This window comes from Pelobates fuscus, chromosome 4 (assembly GCF_036172605.1).
Source record: "Pelobates fuscus isolate aPelFus1 chromosome 4, aPelFus1.pri, whole genome shotgun sequence".
Taxonomy (NCBI): Eukaryota; Metazoa; Chordata; class Amphibia; order Anura; family Pelobatidae; genus Pelobates; species Pelobates fuscus.
The window spans coordinates 62,696,909-62,715,876 of record NC_086320.1 but is presented as its reverse complement, the minus strand read 5'-3'; the positions used below and the strand labels follow the sequence as shown (position 1 = coordinate 62,715,876).

Here is an 18,968-nt window from a genome sequence, read left to right as displayed (position 1 = left end):
CCAATCTCCCTCACCCTCCGTAATACCTGCATGAGCTGTGGATGCAGCGTCAGCTGCCCCATACATAATGCTTCCCTTGCATTCAACTGCACACTGTCAGCTCCTCCATCCCACATGCGCAATAACCATTCTCCCACATTTTCACCAACTTCATGCTTATACACCTTTGCCAGCTCCATGAGCTCTGTTTGTGTGTAACTTTTTACCACTTCATTCATCTCTTCATGTACACCATTTCTCAAACCATGCGCTCTATCTTGTAGTCTCCTTTTCCGCTGCTGTGTAATGATAGGACGGGCTTGTCGCCTGTCCACATCATTATCATCATCAGAAAAGGATACATACTCATCATCAGATGACTGTAGCGGTGCTTCAGGATCCCATATGGGGTTTGCAACCATTGCTCGCACTTTACTTACAGGCACTGGCTTTTTTCCTTTCTGTGACCTCCTGCGGTTAATCTTGCTTACCACTAAAGTAGTACACTTTTCTTCTAGGGCAGCCACCTGGCATGCATTACTACGCATACATTCTTTAGTCATAACTAATAAATCTTTTACATCCTGCAACTCTTTCTCGAGCGCTTTATTTCTTTGCACCTCGCGGCTAAGGGCCTGCACAACTATCCACCCTGTGGTGGCAGCGGCTTTCCGCACTTTTTTGGAGTATACTCCCAGGTCTAACCGTAATGCTTGAACACCAAGTTCAGTACCAGCATCAGGATAGACAGGAGCTGCATACTTGATCAGCTCCTCAGCAATGGGTTTCCAGTTTTCTAAACTGGCCCACAATGGAATTGTCCCATACTTAGACGCCTCCTTCCCTCCTGCTCTATTACTTTTTTTAAACAGAGTAAGCATCTTTACTCTCAGGGGGAACACAAAAATGCAAATATACCAATCAAAGACAATGCTTGTTAACTATATCTCTTTTCACTGTGCAACGTGACTGTGCTATAGGCTTATTCAATCTATACACACATTCAAATATTCTATATTTAGTGATTGTGCAGTACCCTGCTCGCAGCGCCAGTTGTAATGGTAAATTAAGTAATTTCTTTATATTTATGAAGTTCTGAATTTCATAAATATGAAATAATACCACAAATAAAATAATAAAAGGTATACTGGTCAATCACATAAATATTAGTGAATATCTTGAATGAACAGACAAGAGGCAAAGTTTTGATGAAAGTATAAACAAAACTTTACTGGGAATACAATTATCAAGCACACAAAAAAACAAATACTTTTAAAAAACACACACTGCTATAAACAATACATTCAGGTAAGAAATCTACTTAGCTCTATTCATGGAGATTCAGCAGCTTACACAGGATAATTGAATCAGCATAACACACAGAACAATGAGGTGAGTTCCTTGCCACATGTTAAATGGATTTACATGGGCACCTCTAAAGACACCTGGCTTCTTCCGACCCAGTCATGAAACTGCTCTCAGGTTTCTGGTAACCCCTTGAATAACCTCCCATCTAGTATCCGCCCACAGAGGTAACATAACCAATACCTAATGGTCATCTCTAGGAGGCGGATACTACATGTGGTCATTTGTGAAAGGAAGTGACTTAAGAATTCTCAATACCTTCCTAAAGCACATGTCTCATTGACTATGCGGCAGCCATCTTTATTCACTCGACGTCACAGTGCTCACTAGGCCACCTATAGGTCACTTCCTCCCTAAAGCACATGTCTCATTGACTATGCGGCAGCCATCTTTATTCACTCGACGTCACAGTGCTCACTACACCCCCTATAGGTATCATACGTTATTGCACATGAATGGGAACACAATAATAGAACATTTATCATTGCCCATTATCAATACACCAGGGCTGGAGGCCTTTTTTTTAGTACTATTCTATTGGTTGTGTTGGGCTCGTGGGTCTACTTGAATGTATCATTATCTTTCTGGTCGTTGTGTCGTCATTCTCTGTTGGCGTTGCGTATTAGGCTTCTGGATGTGTGTATCGGTCTAGGTAAGTGGTGTGGTGTCCTTAATAATGGCTGTGTGTGTGTGATTAGTCTTCTTCTGTTGACATCTATGCAGTTATTGTGGGGTGTGTTGTGTGGTATGTGGGGGTTGAGTGGTTGGTTTTGGAGGGTTTTTCTATGCGTGTTTGTGGCTTGTTGTTGATTGAAGTGAACGTGTGAGTGTGGTCTCCATGTGTATTGTGTTAGTAATGGGTGTGGTGTCCCTCTAAGTCCAGTGTTCGGGGTAGTCCTAGGAGGTGTGTGGTAAAGTCCCATGGTGGTGTTTTTCTAGTGTGGCTTGGTGTTCTTTAGTATTCGTGTCGGTCTGATCTTGAGTGTGCGGCATCTTTTGTGCGGCTGCGTGAGTGCGTGTTTGCGTGGTGCCTGTGTTGTGGAGCGTTTTTGAAGTGTATGTGATGTAGGTGTCTGTGGAGGTTGGGTTATGCTGTTGCGTATGTGATTGTGTGTGGTGTGGTGGGGTGGAGAGGGTGTGGGTGTACTGGATATGCAGGGTTTATTGGGAGTAACTCCATCCCCTCAGTCTCCGCTCCCGCCGACCGCGCCCCCCCGATCCCCTCTTGCTGTATATATTATCCAGGGCTGCCATTTGTCTACGTGCTTTGTGAGAGTTTCCATCAGGGTCGCATGCATTTCTTCCGCGGCTCTGATTTCTTCCCCTCTGGTAAGCCATTGTTCCATCGTAGGGGCTTGGGTTCGTTTCCATAGGGTGGGTATTAGTGCCTTGGCTGCGTTGAGGAGGTGGTGTAAAATAGATCTTTTATATTTTGAGATCGGTTCATGTGTGTGGTGGAGGAGTATATTTTCCATGGATAGCTGCGTCGTAGTTCCCAGGACGTCTTTGATGCGGGTCATGATCTGGTTCCAGTATGGTTTGATTTTGGCGCATTAACCACCATATTGTGGGGATATTTATGGGATAATAATTGTAAACAGATGAGAATTACCCACTATTTTTTTTTTTTAAATTCTTTATTTTGTTGTGCAGATGAACACAAAGCTTAAACGTACGCCACAACAGCGTGCATGAATGGATAGACATTAGATTAACAGTGGCATGAGTAGTTTGCACATTTTTGTTTTAAGGAGAAAATAACAAGCTGTTCAACAACATTATGTAAGCTTACAATCGTTAGGCTAGGTAATCCAGTGTGTGGTTCAGTCACGTTGGAAGTTGAGTATAGACAAGACACATGCAATCTTATTTTTAGCAGGGCCCTGCAATCAGGTTCATGCTGAGAAGGAGATAGGACTAGTGAAACAGGCATCTAAAACAGGATTTTAGAACAGGTTTGTATAAGGAAGTTTCTATTAAAATAAAGCAAATATATGAAACGCTATGTTTGTCATTGGTACCTCATTATTAAACATGCTAGGCTATAAGGGTATTAAACATTGCTTGGGGGCGAAGGTGAAAGAAAAAACATAAGGAGAAAAGGCAATCATATGGGGAAAATATAAGAAAATACCACTGGCGGTAAGGAACTGGAGAGCGTGTATGGCTCTAGTCCGTGTGGCTGACCGGTTGTAGAGACAGTTCAGCCTATGCCTGACAAGTAATTTCCCGATAGCCGGGGAGAGTGACTTCTGTTTTCAGGCTGCGGAGTGGGTTGTAAAGCAAGTCCATTCCCTGGCGTCGGCAGTTCCCGGTGTGTTGTATGTTGCCTTATGTGCCACCCTGTCAGGGCCGTCTTCGTTGCCGCTGGCTGCTTCTTCATCAGGTGGTTCCGACCTCTTGTGGGTGAGTACTCGCTGACATGTTGGTGGGAGGTCGGGCCGTTGCGTGTCCTCCTGTGTGCTTGCCGGTTCTCCTGGGCCTTTGGTGAGATCTTGCAGCCATTGTCAGGTAGAGTGCTGGGCCTTAGGGTCTGTTCGGTGGTATTGCTTTTCTGTGCGAGGGGGCTGATGTGTGCGCCCGTTTCGTGCTCCCGCCATGCCGGCCTTTGGCGTTTGCGCTGCCTGGTGGCCGCCTGGAAGGCCAGAGCTGGGTGGTCGTAGTGACGTCTGCGGGTGATTGGTCTTAGCCACGAGGCCACTAATTGTGTAGCCCGCTGGTAGGTCATCCCCCTGTCCACCAATGTTGTGCAGAATTGTAGACACAGCTGGTCTAGGGCCATCAGAGGGTGGAGTGCGGCACGGCTGACCGCTGGCTTTTTCCTGTGTCTTGGCTGGGCGGTCATTTTGGCTGGGCCTCAGGCGCCTCGCTTGTTTGCACTTATGTGGTCTGGGTATCTCGCTCACCGTTTAGGTACTCTTGGGTCGGTCGTGTTGTGTCCGTCGCTTGGTGGTGCCGGGATATCCCTCACCGGCCAGGGGGGGTAAACGGGGTCTGGAGGGCTGCAGCGTTTTCCCGCTGAGTTGTTGGCGTGGAGGTCGGCCGCCACTCCCGCGCCTGCATATGTTGGTAGGCCGCAATCCCGTATTTGCCCCAGGTCGCTACTCCGAGCTCGGCAATCCGGCAAATTGAGTCTTGGGGGTCACCCCACTACTCTGCTGCTTCGTTGTGGAAGGTTTGGTGAGGTAGTTTTGGGGGAAAAGTCGCTTGTTAGCCGGTTTTCGTACGGAGCTCTGGTTGAGTGCGACCAGTCTGTTCGGCAGTCAGGCCCCGCCCCCCTTACCCACTATTTTAATTCTCAGATCCAAAAGAGCGTTATCGTTATAAATGAAATGTAAAACCATATACCGGTAATTAAAATCACAAATTGTTATAAAAACAGATATTTATTTTTATATTCAAATGATAATAATATAAGTAACATGCATGATAATAATCAATGAATATTCAGTATAAAGCAATATGCAATACAATATGGTAATTTAAATCAAACATTTCCTAATGACTAAGACGTAGTTTAGAATCTACACATTAGGTGTCAAGATTGATTTACGACCCTTTCACAGAGACAAAGAATGTGAAGTTTCAGCATGCAGCATAAGATGTAAAAGAAACTTTAAGCTGGCAGTTTAGAAATAACCATTGCAATGCTGGCTAGACCTCTTCTAGGGATTCAAGATCTACTCTTGTGTAATTTTAAATAAAATTTTATATTTAAAAAGTCAGTAACCACTTCCTTGATTCCATCAAATTAAGAGAAAATCTTACTATGTTACATAAGCTGATATTTTAATTAATTTGTCTACATAGATATTTTATCTTATTTTAGAGCCAATCAATACAGCTGGATAAATGGTCATGATATGCTAACGTGATATTAATCACACAAATACATTAATGGCTATATTAATCCCAGCTGCAGATGGGATGCTATAACCATATATATATTCTTTAATAATTAAGATTTCTAAATATGAAATCTAATCATGATTTATCCAGTCATATATCATGCTATTAATTTTAATTCATTTAAATTAATTAATGGAAGCCAGTATATTTACCAGTTTAAGTAGATATTTTCTCATCAGATGTTCTCAGGTAGCTAAGTGTCATGGGTCTCTTTCTCTGCATGGAGTGTAAGAGTTTCTTGGTTACTCTGATCGCCCGATTCTGCCTGGATCTCTCTGAATCTTGAATGTCTTGAATCTCCCGAGAGTGTTGTAATGTCTCTCTCTTCAATCTTTGAAATCTCCCTCTCTTCCCTTGTCTTAACTTTTTAAAGGGGAAATTCCTCTAAGTGATAGCCAATCACAAATGTGGGGTGTGGTTGCCTTCTAGGTAACCATTTTAGTATTTGGACTCAAGAGGGCAGTCTTGTCCCACTAAACATACCTATCCAGGAAAGAGTTAACTTTTCCTGGTGGCTATTTTTGACGTCATTTTCGTTATCTATATGGTGGCTATAACTTTATATTTTCTGTCAGATCAAGAGGATTTCTTCAGACTATGTGTCTCCATATTCTGTAATAATTCCTAATATGACAGCTTATAATACTATAGATGAACTCAAAAATACAATGAGAATCTGTTTGTATAGAAAGTAAAATTTTTATTTAATCTTCCCTGTCACCTACGTCTGGGTATAAATTTATTATATTCCTTTAGTAATTAGACAGTCTATCCATCCCCCGTTCTCAATGTCTTATCTCTAGGTTGCTTATCTTACACATTCCATTCAGCTCGGGCAAAGCGGTCAGTTTTAGAGAAAGGATAGAAATTTGTGTCTCTTTGTTAACTTGAAGATACAAAATGGAGTCTGGTCTATTTAGATTGACTTCAGAATATACACTTTGTATTTCTATCATAGCACAAAATGTCTGCCGATATAAATACCCTGACAATATGTGTTTCACTGTGCCCACTTCCGTCTCGCATCTCCAGCATGTCGCCGGGGTGGTGGGGAATATTTTGTGTAGGAGGTCTGGGGTTCTGCACCAGAACGTCAATAATTTATAGTTCATTTCTTGATAGGACGAGCTGATTGAGGATTTGTGGTGGAGAATTAGAATTTTGTCCCACTGTGCGTCTGTGAATGTCCTGTCTGTGAGTCGTTCCCACCGTCTTTTGTATGGCAGTGCTATATTCTGGTTATTCGTTATTAGGTGTGGGTATAGGGTTGAAGTTGGTTTCTGCATGGTCGTTTTTTGGTCACAGAGCTCTTCGAACCACGTGAGGGTCCTATGTGCTGCGGCTCTATCTGGTATCGTATGGTAAAAATGTGTCAGTTGCGTATACCTGTATTTGTGCATGGGGGTCGGTGTACCCTCCATCATTCGTTCCAGGGGTTTCAGTCCGGTGGCAGTCAGCGTTCTGTGGAGAGGAACGAAGTCTTCTCCTCCTAGGAAGTTCCATACGCTGGCAGGTAGTCCTCCCCCTATTAGCTGGTTATCTGTCAGGGTGGTTATTGGGCTAGGTGTGGGGGAGATGGTTGTTGTTCTCCGTATCATCGACCATGTCTGAAGAGTCTGGTTCGTTGGGGAAAGTTTGTTTAGTTCGCCTTCTGTTGTCGTTTTTGTGTTCCATGTTGAGGCGAAGATGGATGGGTTTTCGGCCCGGTTCTGTCCAGAGCCACCCATTGTTTGTGTCGGGGATTAGTGTGCCATTCTAGGATTCTCTGTAGGGCCGTTGCATGATGGTATTTCCGTATGTCTGGGAGTGCTAATCCCCCGTTTCTTCTGGGCTGGCAGAGGAATTCGTATCGCAGACGCGGTCTCTGTCCTTTCCAGATGTATGTTAGGAATGCAGCTTTCAGGGTGGCGAAGAATGTCGTCGGTATCAATAGGGGGATCATGTGGAATAGGTATAATATTCTGGGTAATACGTTCATTTTGATCACCGCTATGCGGCCCAGCCATGAGATATGTGGGTAGTTCCAGATCCGTAGGTCATGTTGAATGCGGGTGAGGAGAGGGGTGAAATTGGCTTGGTAGAGGGAGCTCGGCTCTATCGTCACCCATATCCCTAAGTATTTCATTTGGGATTGACACCACCGAAATGGGTCGAGGCTATAGCTCTCATCGGATCGGTTATGTTAAGGAGTTCGCATTTGCTTAAGTTGAGCTTGAGACCCGACAGGCAGCCGTAGTCTTCGAGTTCTTTCATTAGGAAGGGCAGGGTTATTCTTGGTTGTGTGATAAAGAACAACATATCGTCCGCGTATGCGGCAACCTTGTGTGTGGTGGTTTTCCATGTATATCCCTGGATGTTGTCGTTTTGTCTTATCGCTTCTAGCAGGGGTTCGAGCGTGAGCGCAAACAGAAGTGGAGATAGGGGACATCCTTGCCTAGTGCCATTTCGGATCGGGAAAAATTCTGTCAGGGCTCTGTTAACGCGTATTGTTGCTGTCAGTTCGTTGTATATTGCCTCGATCCAATTTAGTATGGCATCGGTGAATCCCAGTAGGCGTAATACTGTTTTCATGAACGTCCAATCCACGTGGTCCTTGTCGGCGTCCGTAGAGAGCAGTAGGAGTGGCGTTTTGCTTCGTCTTGCTAAATGTTGTTTGGCGAAGACCCTGAGGGTGCTATCTCGGGCCTCTCTTCCCTGTATGAATCCTGTTTGGTCGGGGTGTACCAATGTTGGCATCAGCGTGCCTATCCTGGTAGCTAGGATTTTGGTGAAGAGTTTCGTGTCTACATTTAATAGGGAAATTGGTCTGTAGCTGCTGCAGATCTCCGGGTCTTTTCCTGGCTTTGGGATTACGGTTATCGTAGCCAACAGTGATTCAGTGTGGAACACATTCCTGTCTGTAATTGCGTTCAAGGCTTTTGCGAGTTTGGGAGCAGAACGTCTTGGAGCCGTTTGTAATAGTCTAGGGTCAGCCCGTCTGGTCCCGGTGCGTGCCCTGTTTTGGTTGTTTTAATGGCTGCTCTTAATTCGTCATCGGTGATCGGTAGGTTGAGCGTTTCTGCATCTGCTGTTGCCACCGTTGTGGGGAGGTGTTCTTGTATGAAATGTTCCATGCGTTCCCATTTGGTGCGTTAGTGTTCTTCATTGCCGTGTTTGTGCGTATCGTATAGTGATGTGTAATAGGTGAGAAATTCCTTTGCGATCTTCTCCGGGTGTTGGGTAGTTGTGCCCCCTTGCCGTTTCAGTTTGTGTACTTGTGCGGGCTGTTGTTGCCCTCTGAGCATATGCGCGAGTAGTTTCCCTCCCTTATTTGCGTGAAGATAGAAAAATCCTTTAGATCTTCGTAATTGTCGCATGTGCCTCTGGAGCAACAGGGTGTGTAGCTGCCTTCTGTTGTCCAGGAGTTCTTTGTACGTGTCTTCCACTAGGCTACGCTTGTGTTGTCTTTCTAGCGTATTGATCCGGTCGATGAGCTCGGACATGTGTCTGCCTGCCTCCTTTTTACGTTTCGACGCGAGCTGTATGAGTTTCCCTCGTATTACGCTCTTGTGTGCTTCCCATATAGTCATGTCCGAGACATCGCCCGTCTCGTTTTCAGTGAAGTAGTTTGTTAGTGTTTGGGTGATTTGTTCCCTTAGTGGCACTTCGGTCAGTAGGGCATCATTAAGTCTCCAGGTCCTCTTCGTGGGTCTTGTAAATGGGGAGTCAACTTCTATTAAGACTGTGCCGTGGTCCGACCATGTCGCCGTGTGAATGGTGGCTTTCTGAAGTCTCGCTAGAGCCTCTTGTTGTATAAACAGGAAGTCTATCCTAGAGTATCTCTTGTGTATGGTCGAATAGTGGCTGTAGTCCTTGTCAGATGGGTGCATTGTCCTCCAGCAGTCAATCAGCCGTAGGGTCTTTAGTGTTTGGTGAATATTCTTTATGTCCCTTTGTGGGATACTGCTGTGTCCCGTGGAGGAGTCCAGTTTCGGGTCTAGTGGTACATTGAAATCCCCTCCCGTTATCAGTGTCCCTTCCGTGAAGTCTGCTAGTCTCTGTAGAGTGCTTTTTAGGAAGCGCGATTGGTTGTTGTTAGGGATGTAGATCGTGGCCAGTGTGTATCTTCGGTTTGATATCTCTCCTTTGACGAATGCGTATCTGCCGTTCTCATCTATGAGTGTGTCCTGTTCCTTGAATTGTAATGTGGCTGCTATCAGAATTGTGACTCCTGCCTTTTTAGCTGTGAGGTGATTGCTGAAGTAGCAGGTGGCGTAGTGTTTGTTTCTGAGAGCTGGGGCCGAGCCCTCCCGGAAGTACATTTCCTGCAATAGAGCTATGGCTGTTCTCTCTCTCTGGAGCTCCCGTAGGAGATGGGTCCGGCGTTCCGGTAGGTTCAGTCCTCGGCAATTTTGCGTGGTGAGTCTTATCGGGTCTGGACGGTATGCCATCTTGTTGGGGCCTGTCTGTCGGTGGAGTGTCTTACCAATTGTCGGGTCTCCTCACTGTGGTCCCTTGTTGGGAGGGCGTCCCTGCGGGTTCTGTGCTCCGATCGGAGTCGTGGTCCCTATGTTAGTTCAAGGAGATGTTCCAGAGAGGCGCGGCCGCAGGGCACGAAGTGGGGAGGGAATAGTGAAGGTGAGGGTTGTTCCTGTGGGGTGGTGTGTGTGTGTGTGCAGGTTGGTTGTGGGTGTCTGTTTCTCTGAGGTCAAGGGTGTTTCGTCAGTCCTGTGTAACGTTTAGTTTGTGTTCAGTGTGTTGCGGTCTCGTTGTGTTCTGAGGAGGTGTATGGTGGGTGTTTGCGTGGTTGTTAGGTGTTTAGGAGTGTCAAGTGTGCGGCGCTACTCGAGGTAGCGGTGAGGATGGTCCTCTCTGAGGAGAGGGAGTTCGTGTGCCTACGGCAGTATCCGGTGGTTCCCCAGTGGCTGGGCCCTGGGACTCCCTGTCCGTACTCCGCAGTGTCAAGTGTGCACACCGAAAATGGTGGGAAGCGTGGCTGGGCGTCAGTCAACCGGGGCGGGTGTGTCTACGTGGGATTGGGATTGAGTTGGTTGAGTGTTTCCTGAATGGATCTTCCCATCCGTCCAAAGTGGTATAGCTAGGGTGTACCTATCACTGGTGCTAGTGATCGTCTCTGTGTGTTGTCATTCGTTTCGTTGTCATTAGCGTCAGCCTTAAAGCTAGGAGATGAACACAGATGGAGGGAGCGGGTAGCGGGAGGAGGGCAGGATTCTAAGACAAGGGAAATCAATATAATCCTGAATATTAAAAGTGTAGTGATAAATAAAATACTAGAACCCGTATAATTCTTGTATTATTTTGATTTCCTTCAAGGCAATGATCCATATCACGGATGACAATGACTGTTCTCCAGAATTTTTGAGATCCATTTATAGCCAGGAAAACATCCCAGAAAACGTTCCTGTTGGCACATCTGTGTTACAAGGTGTGTGGTTATGTTATTTATTTTGTTGAACGGCGTCAGATCCAACTTTGTTATTTGTATTATAAATTTGCAAATACATTTACTGAAATATGCAAGATGCACATTCCTGTAAATCTGTTTCATTCATCAGTGGGCTGATCTTGCTTATTATTTCTTATCAGTTCTAGCACAAGACTGTGACTCTGGATCCAACTCTGAAATTTCATACTTCACTCAGAGCACAGACTTTAACATTACTCCACAAGGCATCATTCATTCTAGCCAAAGACTGGATTATGAACGCCCCAATCACCTGTATGAGTTTGTGGTCATAGCCATTGACAAGGGAAATCCTCCAAGAACAGGAACCGCATCTATTCGCATTCGCATGGCCAATGTTAATGACGAAGCCCCAGTTTTCTCCCAAACTGTGTAAGAATATTCCGTAGTATTTTATTCCCACTAAACATGTTATTTTTCTATTGACTAGATGTTCTAAGTGTAGATATGACTTTAGTCTTATCTCTCAACTATGTTATAACTTGTTGGACTAATTTATTGTTGATTTTTAAAAAAAACATTTTTTTAGCATTAGTCTATTATAGGAATTGTGCTTATATGAATATCAAGTCAAAACATTCCCACCATAACCCAGTATCTGGAAAATCATAGTATCCACAGCGCAGGTAGGCAACGTTCGGTACTCCAGATGTTGTGGACTACATCTTCATTGATGCTTTGCCAGCATTATAGCTGTAAGAGCATTATGGAAGACAGAGTCCACAACATTAGGGGAACTGAAACCTACCCTTGATCTATGGCCATATGGTACTTATGTAGAGCTTTGCACATTTCAGGCAGAGGGTGTAGAAATAAAGAACAAAGAGGATACAAACACTAAAACTAGGGAACTCGATGTGTTCATGAATAGAGATGTTTATTCTGTTTATTGTTCCTTATGCCTTGTAACATTACAGTGCTTTTTTAACATGGCTTATCACTGCCGTGGAAACATAAAAGTAGGACTTAACAATCTTCTGTTGAAAGTGCTTAACACCCATTAACAGGACATTACAAAGGTTATGTAGATAGACTGGAAGAAAGGAAGTTTAGTCTAAGGCAAAAGAAAGGGTTTTTACAGTAAGAAAAAGGATGTGGAACTCTCTGCATGAAGGGGTGGTTTTATCAGAGTCCGTACAGATGTTTAAACAGCAATTGCATAAATACTTGCAAAAACACAATACACAGGGATTTAATTTTTATTTTGCGGGGTAATAGCTACTTGTTCCAAGGATAATCTGACTCCCATTCTAGGGTCAAGAAGGAATTGTTGCCTAGCTAGTTTGTTGCAAAATTGGAAGCGCTTCACACTGGATTTTTTTTTGCCTTCTTTTGGATCAACAGCAAAAACAGATGAGAGAAAGGCTGAACTCGATGGACGCATATCTTGTCAGCTGTGTAATTATTTCTCTTTGTATGAGAGCAAATAGGAGCTTCAATGCTGTAAAGTGAAAGCAACAATTCCAGTTTACCAGCAATCTTTGCCAAGTCCTTGAATAGTCTACCTAGATGCATTTTACACTGGGACACACGTTTATGAACAGATAGTTAATAAAAGAATATGGATCACGCCAAAATATTTCCTCTTATGACTTCTGTTTTATAGTAAAGTCGCAAAAGAGATATAAGACCATTTCATGTAAGTTTGCCGATGGTCTTGTATCTAATTAAGCACTGATAAACTGGGACTGTACTTTTATAATTTATCATTTAAATTTACTTAATTTATGAGAATGTAAAGTTTGTCAAACAGTTTTAAATCTAAAAGGCCGTAAACCGTAATCCGTAGTCAAACATAAGTCTACTAGGTCATCGTACATGACTGTTATTTTTCAAGGAAATTATTAAATGAAGCCAATTTGATCTCTTTGTACATATTGATTCCAGTTATAACACCTTCCTCTCTGAAGACGCTGGACCCAGCACTTTGGTAGCAACCATTCACGCAAAGGATCCTGATGGAGACATAGTTTCTTATTTCATTGTTGGAGGAAATGAGGAGGGCAACTTTGAATTGGACAGCCAGAAAGGTACCCCAAATATCTTCATCATTTAGCATTTTAAGGTCATCAGTCTGTATTTAATAAAATGATAATTTGAAGACCAAATGACACTCTAGAAAAATCTTCATGGTCTTCATTAACTTTGACTGCTTTTTGGATTTCATACACAGTCCAGTCCTGATATAAATGAACCGTGTATATCTAATATTGACACAGTATACCATGATATGCTTCATATTTTATAAATATTGCATCTATACTTCTTTTTTAGGCATCTTAAGACTGCGTAAAACACCTCCGCCTAATTTGACAAGACTTCAGTATGTAATAAATATTTCTGCGGTTGATGACAACTCCTCAGACGGACCAATACCGTTAAGTAGCTTCACTCAGGTTATTGTGGGAATAAATGATGTAAACAACAACAAACCCATCTTCGAAGAGGTGAACTCAAAGTGCAGAAATTAATTATATGTCTATCTTATTATTATTAAGCGCCAGACAGGATTGTTCTCAGAGTTTTGCTATGTTATTTCTATCTATTACATATTTTTATATTTTGAATAAATTATTTAAAAAGCTTGTCCAAAAATATTAAATCAAGGTCTATGTCATTTAGTCACTGTGTTATTTAGCTAACAGTAAAGGTCTTGATTTAATAAGCCTTCCGCATGATTCCACATGGTTAGAAAAACGTTCCAAATGATTTCTCTACAAAAGTTAACATTAAAGAATATGGGGGTCTTTGTAGACAGATTCATATGGAAAGTTATTCTAAAAGTATTTTATTCTAAAAGTACTTCATCAAGCACCATTTTGTGACTATATATATATATATATATATATATATACACACAGTTGTAATCAAAATTATTCACCCCTTTTGAAAATAAGGTTTATTGTCAAAATGTGCAGACTTTCAGCTGTTTGCAGTGAACAAAGCAATTGAAATAGCTCAACACAATGAATGCCTCAAGTGGTTTCCACAAATTCAACTGAAAATGCAAATAACAATTACTTCTTCAGTCTCAGAATTATTCAACCCCTTCATGGCAAGCATCTTTAGTACTTAGTACTTTGCTGTTAAAACCTGCAAATGAGATGCATAGAGAGACACCAGCCTCTGGCAGCGTTCCTGAGGAATCTTAGCCCATTGCCTATGAACATTGCCTCCAGTTCAGTAATATTCTTTGGTTTGCGTGCTGCAACCGCCTTCTTCGAATCCCACCAGAGATTTCCTATGGGGGGTCAAGTCAGGTGGCTGTAGAAGGGCCACTGTAGAATTTTTCAGGACTTCTTCTGCAACCAAGCTTTTGTGGAATTTGAGGTGTGCTTGGGATCATTATCATTTTGGAAGGTCCAATGGCGCCCAAGCTTCAGCTTCCTCACAGACGGCATGACGTTTTCTCCTAGAATCTCCTAATACTTCAATAAATCTATCTTGCCTTCTACTTACTGTAGGTTTCCAGTGCCAGAGGATGCAAAGCAGCCCCAGAGCCACCACCAAATTCTTAACTGAAGGGAGAGTGTTCTTTTCAACAAATGCTTCATTCTTCTTCCTCTTCTACCGCTGATCCATTGGGCCAAAAAGTTCCAGTTTTGTTTCATTGCTCCACAGAGCAGAATCATAAAACTTGTGTGGCTTATTTATATGATTTGAGCATATTGGAGCCGAATTTTCTTGTGCTTTTGTGTCAGTAGTGATGTACGTCTTGGAGTTCTGGCATGGAAATGTTCTGTGTTTAGTATGCGCCTTATTGTGCTCACTGAAACCCCAGTGCCTATTGCCACCAAGTCTTGCTGCCCGTCTTTTGCGGGATTTTTACAACCTGCCTTCTCAGAAATCTGGTTGCAGCCATTGGTAGCTTCCTTTTTCTGCAATGTCCAGGTGGTTTAAACACTGTCCCTTCAATTTGGAATTTGAGAACTATGTTTCCAACGGTGTCTCTAGCAACATTCAGTGCCTTTGCTATGTTTTTGTATCCTGTTCCTTGTTTGTGAAGGGCAACAATCTTTTCTCTTAACTTTGTGGACCATTCTTTTGACTTAGCCATATTTCTAACATGCAGTCAAGCGTGACACTCAACAAAGCCAGTTCAGGTATTTCAAGTGTTCCAGCTCAAGTACACCTGGTGCAACTAATGAAGCCCTTGGTTAGTTACATCAGGTGGGCTTGAGATAGCACCTGTTTTGCATATTTGTGCTGTTGTGAGGTATTCTACTCAGAGGGATGAAACATTTTGAGAATGAAGAAGTCATTCTAAGTTGCATTTTCAGTTGAATTTCAGGAAACCACTCGGCGAAGCGTTCGTTGTTTTGAGTTATTTTAATTGCTTTTGTTTGATTTGTTCATTGTAAACTGCTAAAAGTCTGTAAATGTTGAAAAAAAAACAGATTTTCAAAGGAGGTTGAATAAATTTGATTACAACTGTGTATATATATATTTACATACATTCAGCAAACAAGGAATTGCACTCATGCACTCACAGGATTTGCTGTAGAATAATCTTCACTGCTTTCTATCATTAAAAAGAAGGCTATATCACAAGTTTCAACGTTTCGCTCTCACACCCACGACTTTCATCTGGTCCTGATCTATTCACACTGTCTAGTCTTGTTGAAGAACAGACACCAGAGGGACATTTATGTTTACAATATTGTAGTTCATCAGTAAGATTTCGTGGTGAAGATGTCTGCAGAAGCCCAAGATTCCCAAGAAAGTCCAAGACAGTGGTACATGAAATATAAATCTTACACTGCATACTGCATACAGCTGACTTAATTCCGTCTTTCTCTTATCAGTGTTCTCAGTACAGTGAAAACACGTGGGTTTTAGAGAATCAAGCTACTGGTACCTTCGTCCTCAAGGTAGAAGCCAAAGATGCAGATATTGGTCTTAATGGAGTAGTGAAGTATGGTTTAATGCACAAAGAAGGAGCTAATCCAAGCTTCATCATTGATGAAGATACAGGTATGGAGCACTTAACTGCTTTTATTTAACTTCGGTGTGAAACAGTAATAACTATTATTTAACCCCTTAAGGACCAAACTTCTGGAATAAAAGGGAATCATGACGTGTCAGACATGTCATGTGTCCTTAAGGGGTTAAGGCTCTTTAATGTCTGTGTGTTCAAAAATAGCTTATGGACTATCACGTTACACATACTCTATACGTTTTATTAACCGTATTTGAATCTGTTAAATATTTTTATATAATATATAAATAAAAGGTTTCAGGTAGACTTTAGGCATTTTGGGCACAAACCACCATCAGAGCGTACAAGACTAGTTTCCTGTACAGTGGTAAGCTAGAAGCTACTCTGCAAATCACACTCTGATTGGCTGCTGATATCATGTTATTTGAATTAAGGTTTTAAAATGGGAATTTAAAGATGGCTACCTCATTTGTGAAATTTATGCTAAGATGGCCAAGCCGTGACTATACTGAATTGGAGGATTATTTGAAATTACCTGTTTTTACCTAAATGTCTTAGTTCAGTATTCAATTCACTGCAAACTGATGTTTAACGAATATACCTCTAATTTTTAATGGTTTTAAGATATATTAATAGAGCATGGGTGTTTAAATAGTGAATAAATATCATTAGACTTGTGTAAACATTTGTTTTTGACAGGTTTGTCCAAATTCCTATTAATGGAGTACAATTCCTTTTAATCCACACTCGAACAAATTGATCCATCCTGGACTTAACTGTGGAGTCTCCTTCAACCAGTAAGATTGCACAGGTGAATCCAGGACACATCGATTAGTTTAGGTGAGGACTAAAAGGATTTTGATTCGGACGACCAAGTTGAAACACATTTTTGCAGAAACATTAACTAAATTAAAATTGTGAAAATGGTGTTGAAATTGCTGTGTGCCTTGTATTTATGAATGATACGGCATGCGGTAAATTCATGGCAATGTAGCCCCTTCATAATTTAACAGTCATATCTGTGGCAAATTGCTTCTGAATCCTTTTTACTTAGTGATCTATATGTACATATTTAAATTGTTGTGTTTTGTGATGTTCTAAATGTATAATTTCTAGTTGCCTGTTTCCACAGTAAATCTCAACTTAATTTCACTGTCAAATGCCATGACATGCGCATTGTCGTCTCTTTGGCCTATTCCAGTTATAACCAATTAACCTCCAATAACACAGACACAAGGATTATTTGGCAAAAATATTCCACGGCTTTATTAATTACATAAATATATATAAAATAAGATATAAAATTTAAGAGGTCATTGTCACCAATATTTGACAAGACATTCCCCCAATTAACATAACTAAATACCCAGACAATGACCTCAAACATATTTACATAATACCATATAACAATGTAACATATCATAAATAACATAAACAATTAACACAGCCACCCAGGGTAACCATTTCCAATTGTAGGGGCATACCAAGACACCCCTACACCATTATCATAGCCACCAAGGGCATCCCATTTCACAGTAGGGGCATACCAAGACACCCCTACACCATAACATAGCCACCAAGGGCATCCCTTTCCACTGTAGGGGCATACCAAGACACCCCTACACCATTGTCCCAGCCACCAAGGGCATCCATTTCCAGTGTAGGGGCATACCGAGACACCCCTACACCCCCAGGTTCGTAGCTACCGCCGAGCTCGAACCTACCACCAAATCTAAAGGTAAGTATTCCTCTTGACCTATCCCACTTACCAAAAACCGACCTACCCCCAATTAAACTAAACCATGCCCCGCCACAGCACAGAGCTTGACCCCTCAAGCCTCCTGGGCGCCCCCACCCCGAATAAACAAAGCCTGCCTCAAACCATCTTGAAAGCCCAAATTAAGAAAATCCAAACCCACCTCAGACAAATGAACCCCATCACGCCGGAAGTATCCCGGTAACATATCCTCCAGCTCCCTGTGCCGCACTACTACCCCCCCCAGATCTCTTAATAAAAATTGGCAACAACTTATTGAACTTGCGTCTATATCTTGCCATCGCTGCGAAATCCCTCGCATGACGCCAATGGAAACGCGGTACCGTTTCCGACCAAACAATAACAACCCCGGGGATCAAAGACCTCAACTTATCCAAGTCCCTTTTAATCCCACAAACTAATTCCCTTTGCGGGACCAACCCAAAATCATTCCCCCCTGTGTAGAACAATATGAAATCGGGGACTTCCCCCTGCCCTATCCTCCGAAATAAATCCAAACACGTATCTCTCCAACCATAACCCCGATAACCAAACCACAACACACGTAACACATCCAACGGAAAGCCGAGCTGCGTGCCTTGTCTCCGAACTGCAGCCCTCCGTTCAGCCCAGTAGACATATGAGTGGCCTACTATCCAAGCGACTCCACCTGAAATGAAAAGAAATAACTTACAACCACGGGGCCAACTTAAATTGTACCGCCATAACATCAACTTGGTTTATATTAAAAGATCAGGGCGTACATATGAGCGGAACCTAAGCGATTCCCATCTCCCAATTTTCTTAACCAACTCGTCCCCCAAGCCCAATCTCGCCGCCTCCGTAGCAGCCCCGATCCAAAACGAGTGGGTGCCAAATTGCGTGGGATCCATGCCCAAACGCTCCAAACCCAACTTAAAGACCCTGGTGAATTGGAATTTCGACAACGCCGAGCCGTCCGCATGGCGAAAGAATGAACCCCGCCCCTTTGGGCGGATTTCCACATATCGCTTAGCACAGCCCACCGGGCAAGCCTCCACCTGAGGTATAGCAGACAGCTTAATCGTCCGACCTCTCCCAAAGACATCAGTCTTCGAGCGCCGTAGCCGAATAGCTACTTCTGTTACCCCCAAGGCCACGTCCTCGAACTGAAGACCCCCTTGCCTAAGCTTACTCCCACTTACAATCTCACTCACCCGAAATGCCCCGAAAAAGGCCCATACAAAAACCACTTTAAATAGCAAGACCTCGAACAGCGAGAAATACAAACTTGGCAGGACCCCCAGTAGCTGTAGAAGCATCGTGAAAGACACCGGCCTCCTACTGTCATGGACTGACTTCCCCTTGCGATAACCCTTAACTGCCTGTCGCACAATAAACGACTTTGTCAAATCCTCCCACCCACGGAGCTTGAAGAGAAACGCCAATGCTGCCAAGTTCCAGCCAACCACTGCCGGGAAAGCCCCACCTGCAAACAGCTGGCAGAGCAACCACAATAAAGTCTCGAGACGTACCTTTGCCGATACCACGTCCGCTGTACAGCCTACTGCTTCGTC

At 43.0% G+C, this 18,968-nt stretch overlaps 1 protein-coding gene across 1 annotated transcript in view; it reads left to right on the top strand.

The window, feature by feature from the left end:
- Positions 1–18,968, top strand: part of LOC134608424 (neural-cadherin-like) — an 88,427-nt gene that overhangs the window by 19,073 nt on the left and 50,386 nt on the right. Inside the window, exons 5-9 of the mRNA XM_063451225.1 lie at positions 10,567–10,678; positions 10,840–11,089; positions 12,605–12,747; positions 12,992–13,164; positions 15,523–15,691. Coding sequence (XP_063307295.1) covers positions 10,567–10,678; positions 10,840–11,089; positions 12,605–12,747; positions 12,992–13,164; positions 15,523–15,691 — 847 coding nt within the window. The remainder of the gene's footprint in view (positions 1–10,566; positions 10,679–10,839; positions 11,090–12,604; positions 12,748–12,991; positions 13,165–15,522; positions 15,692–18,968) is intronic.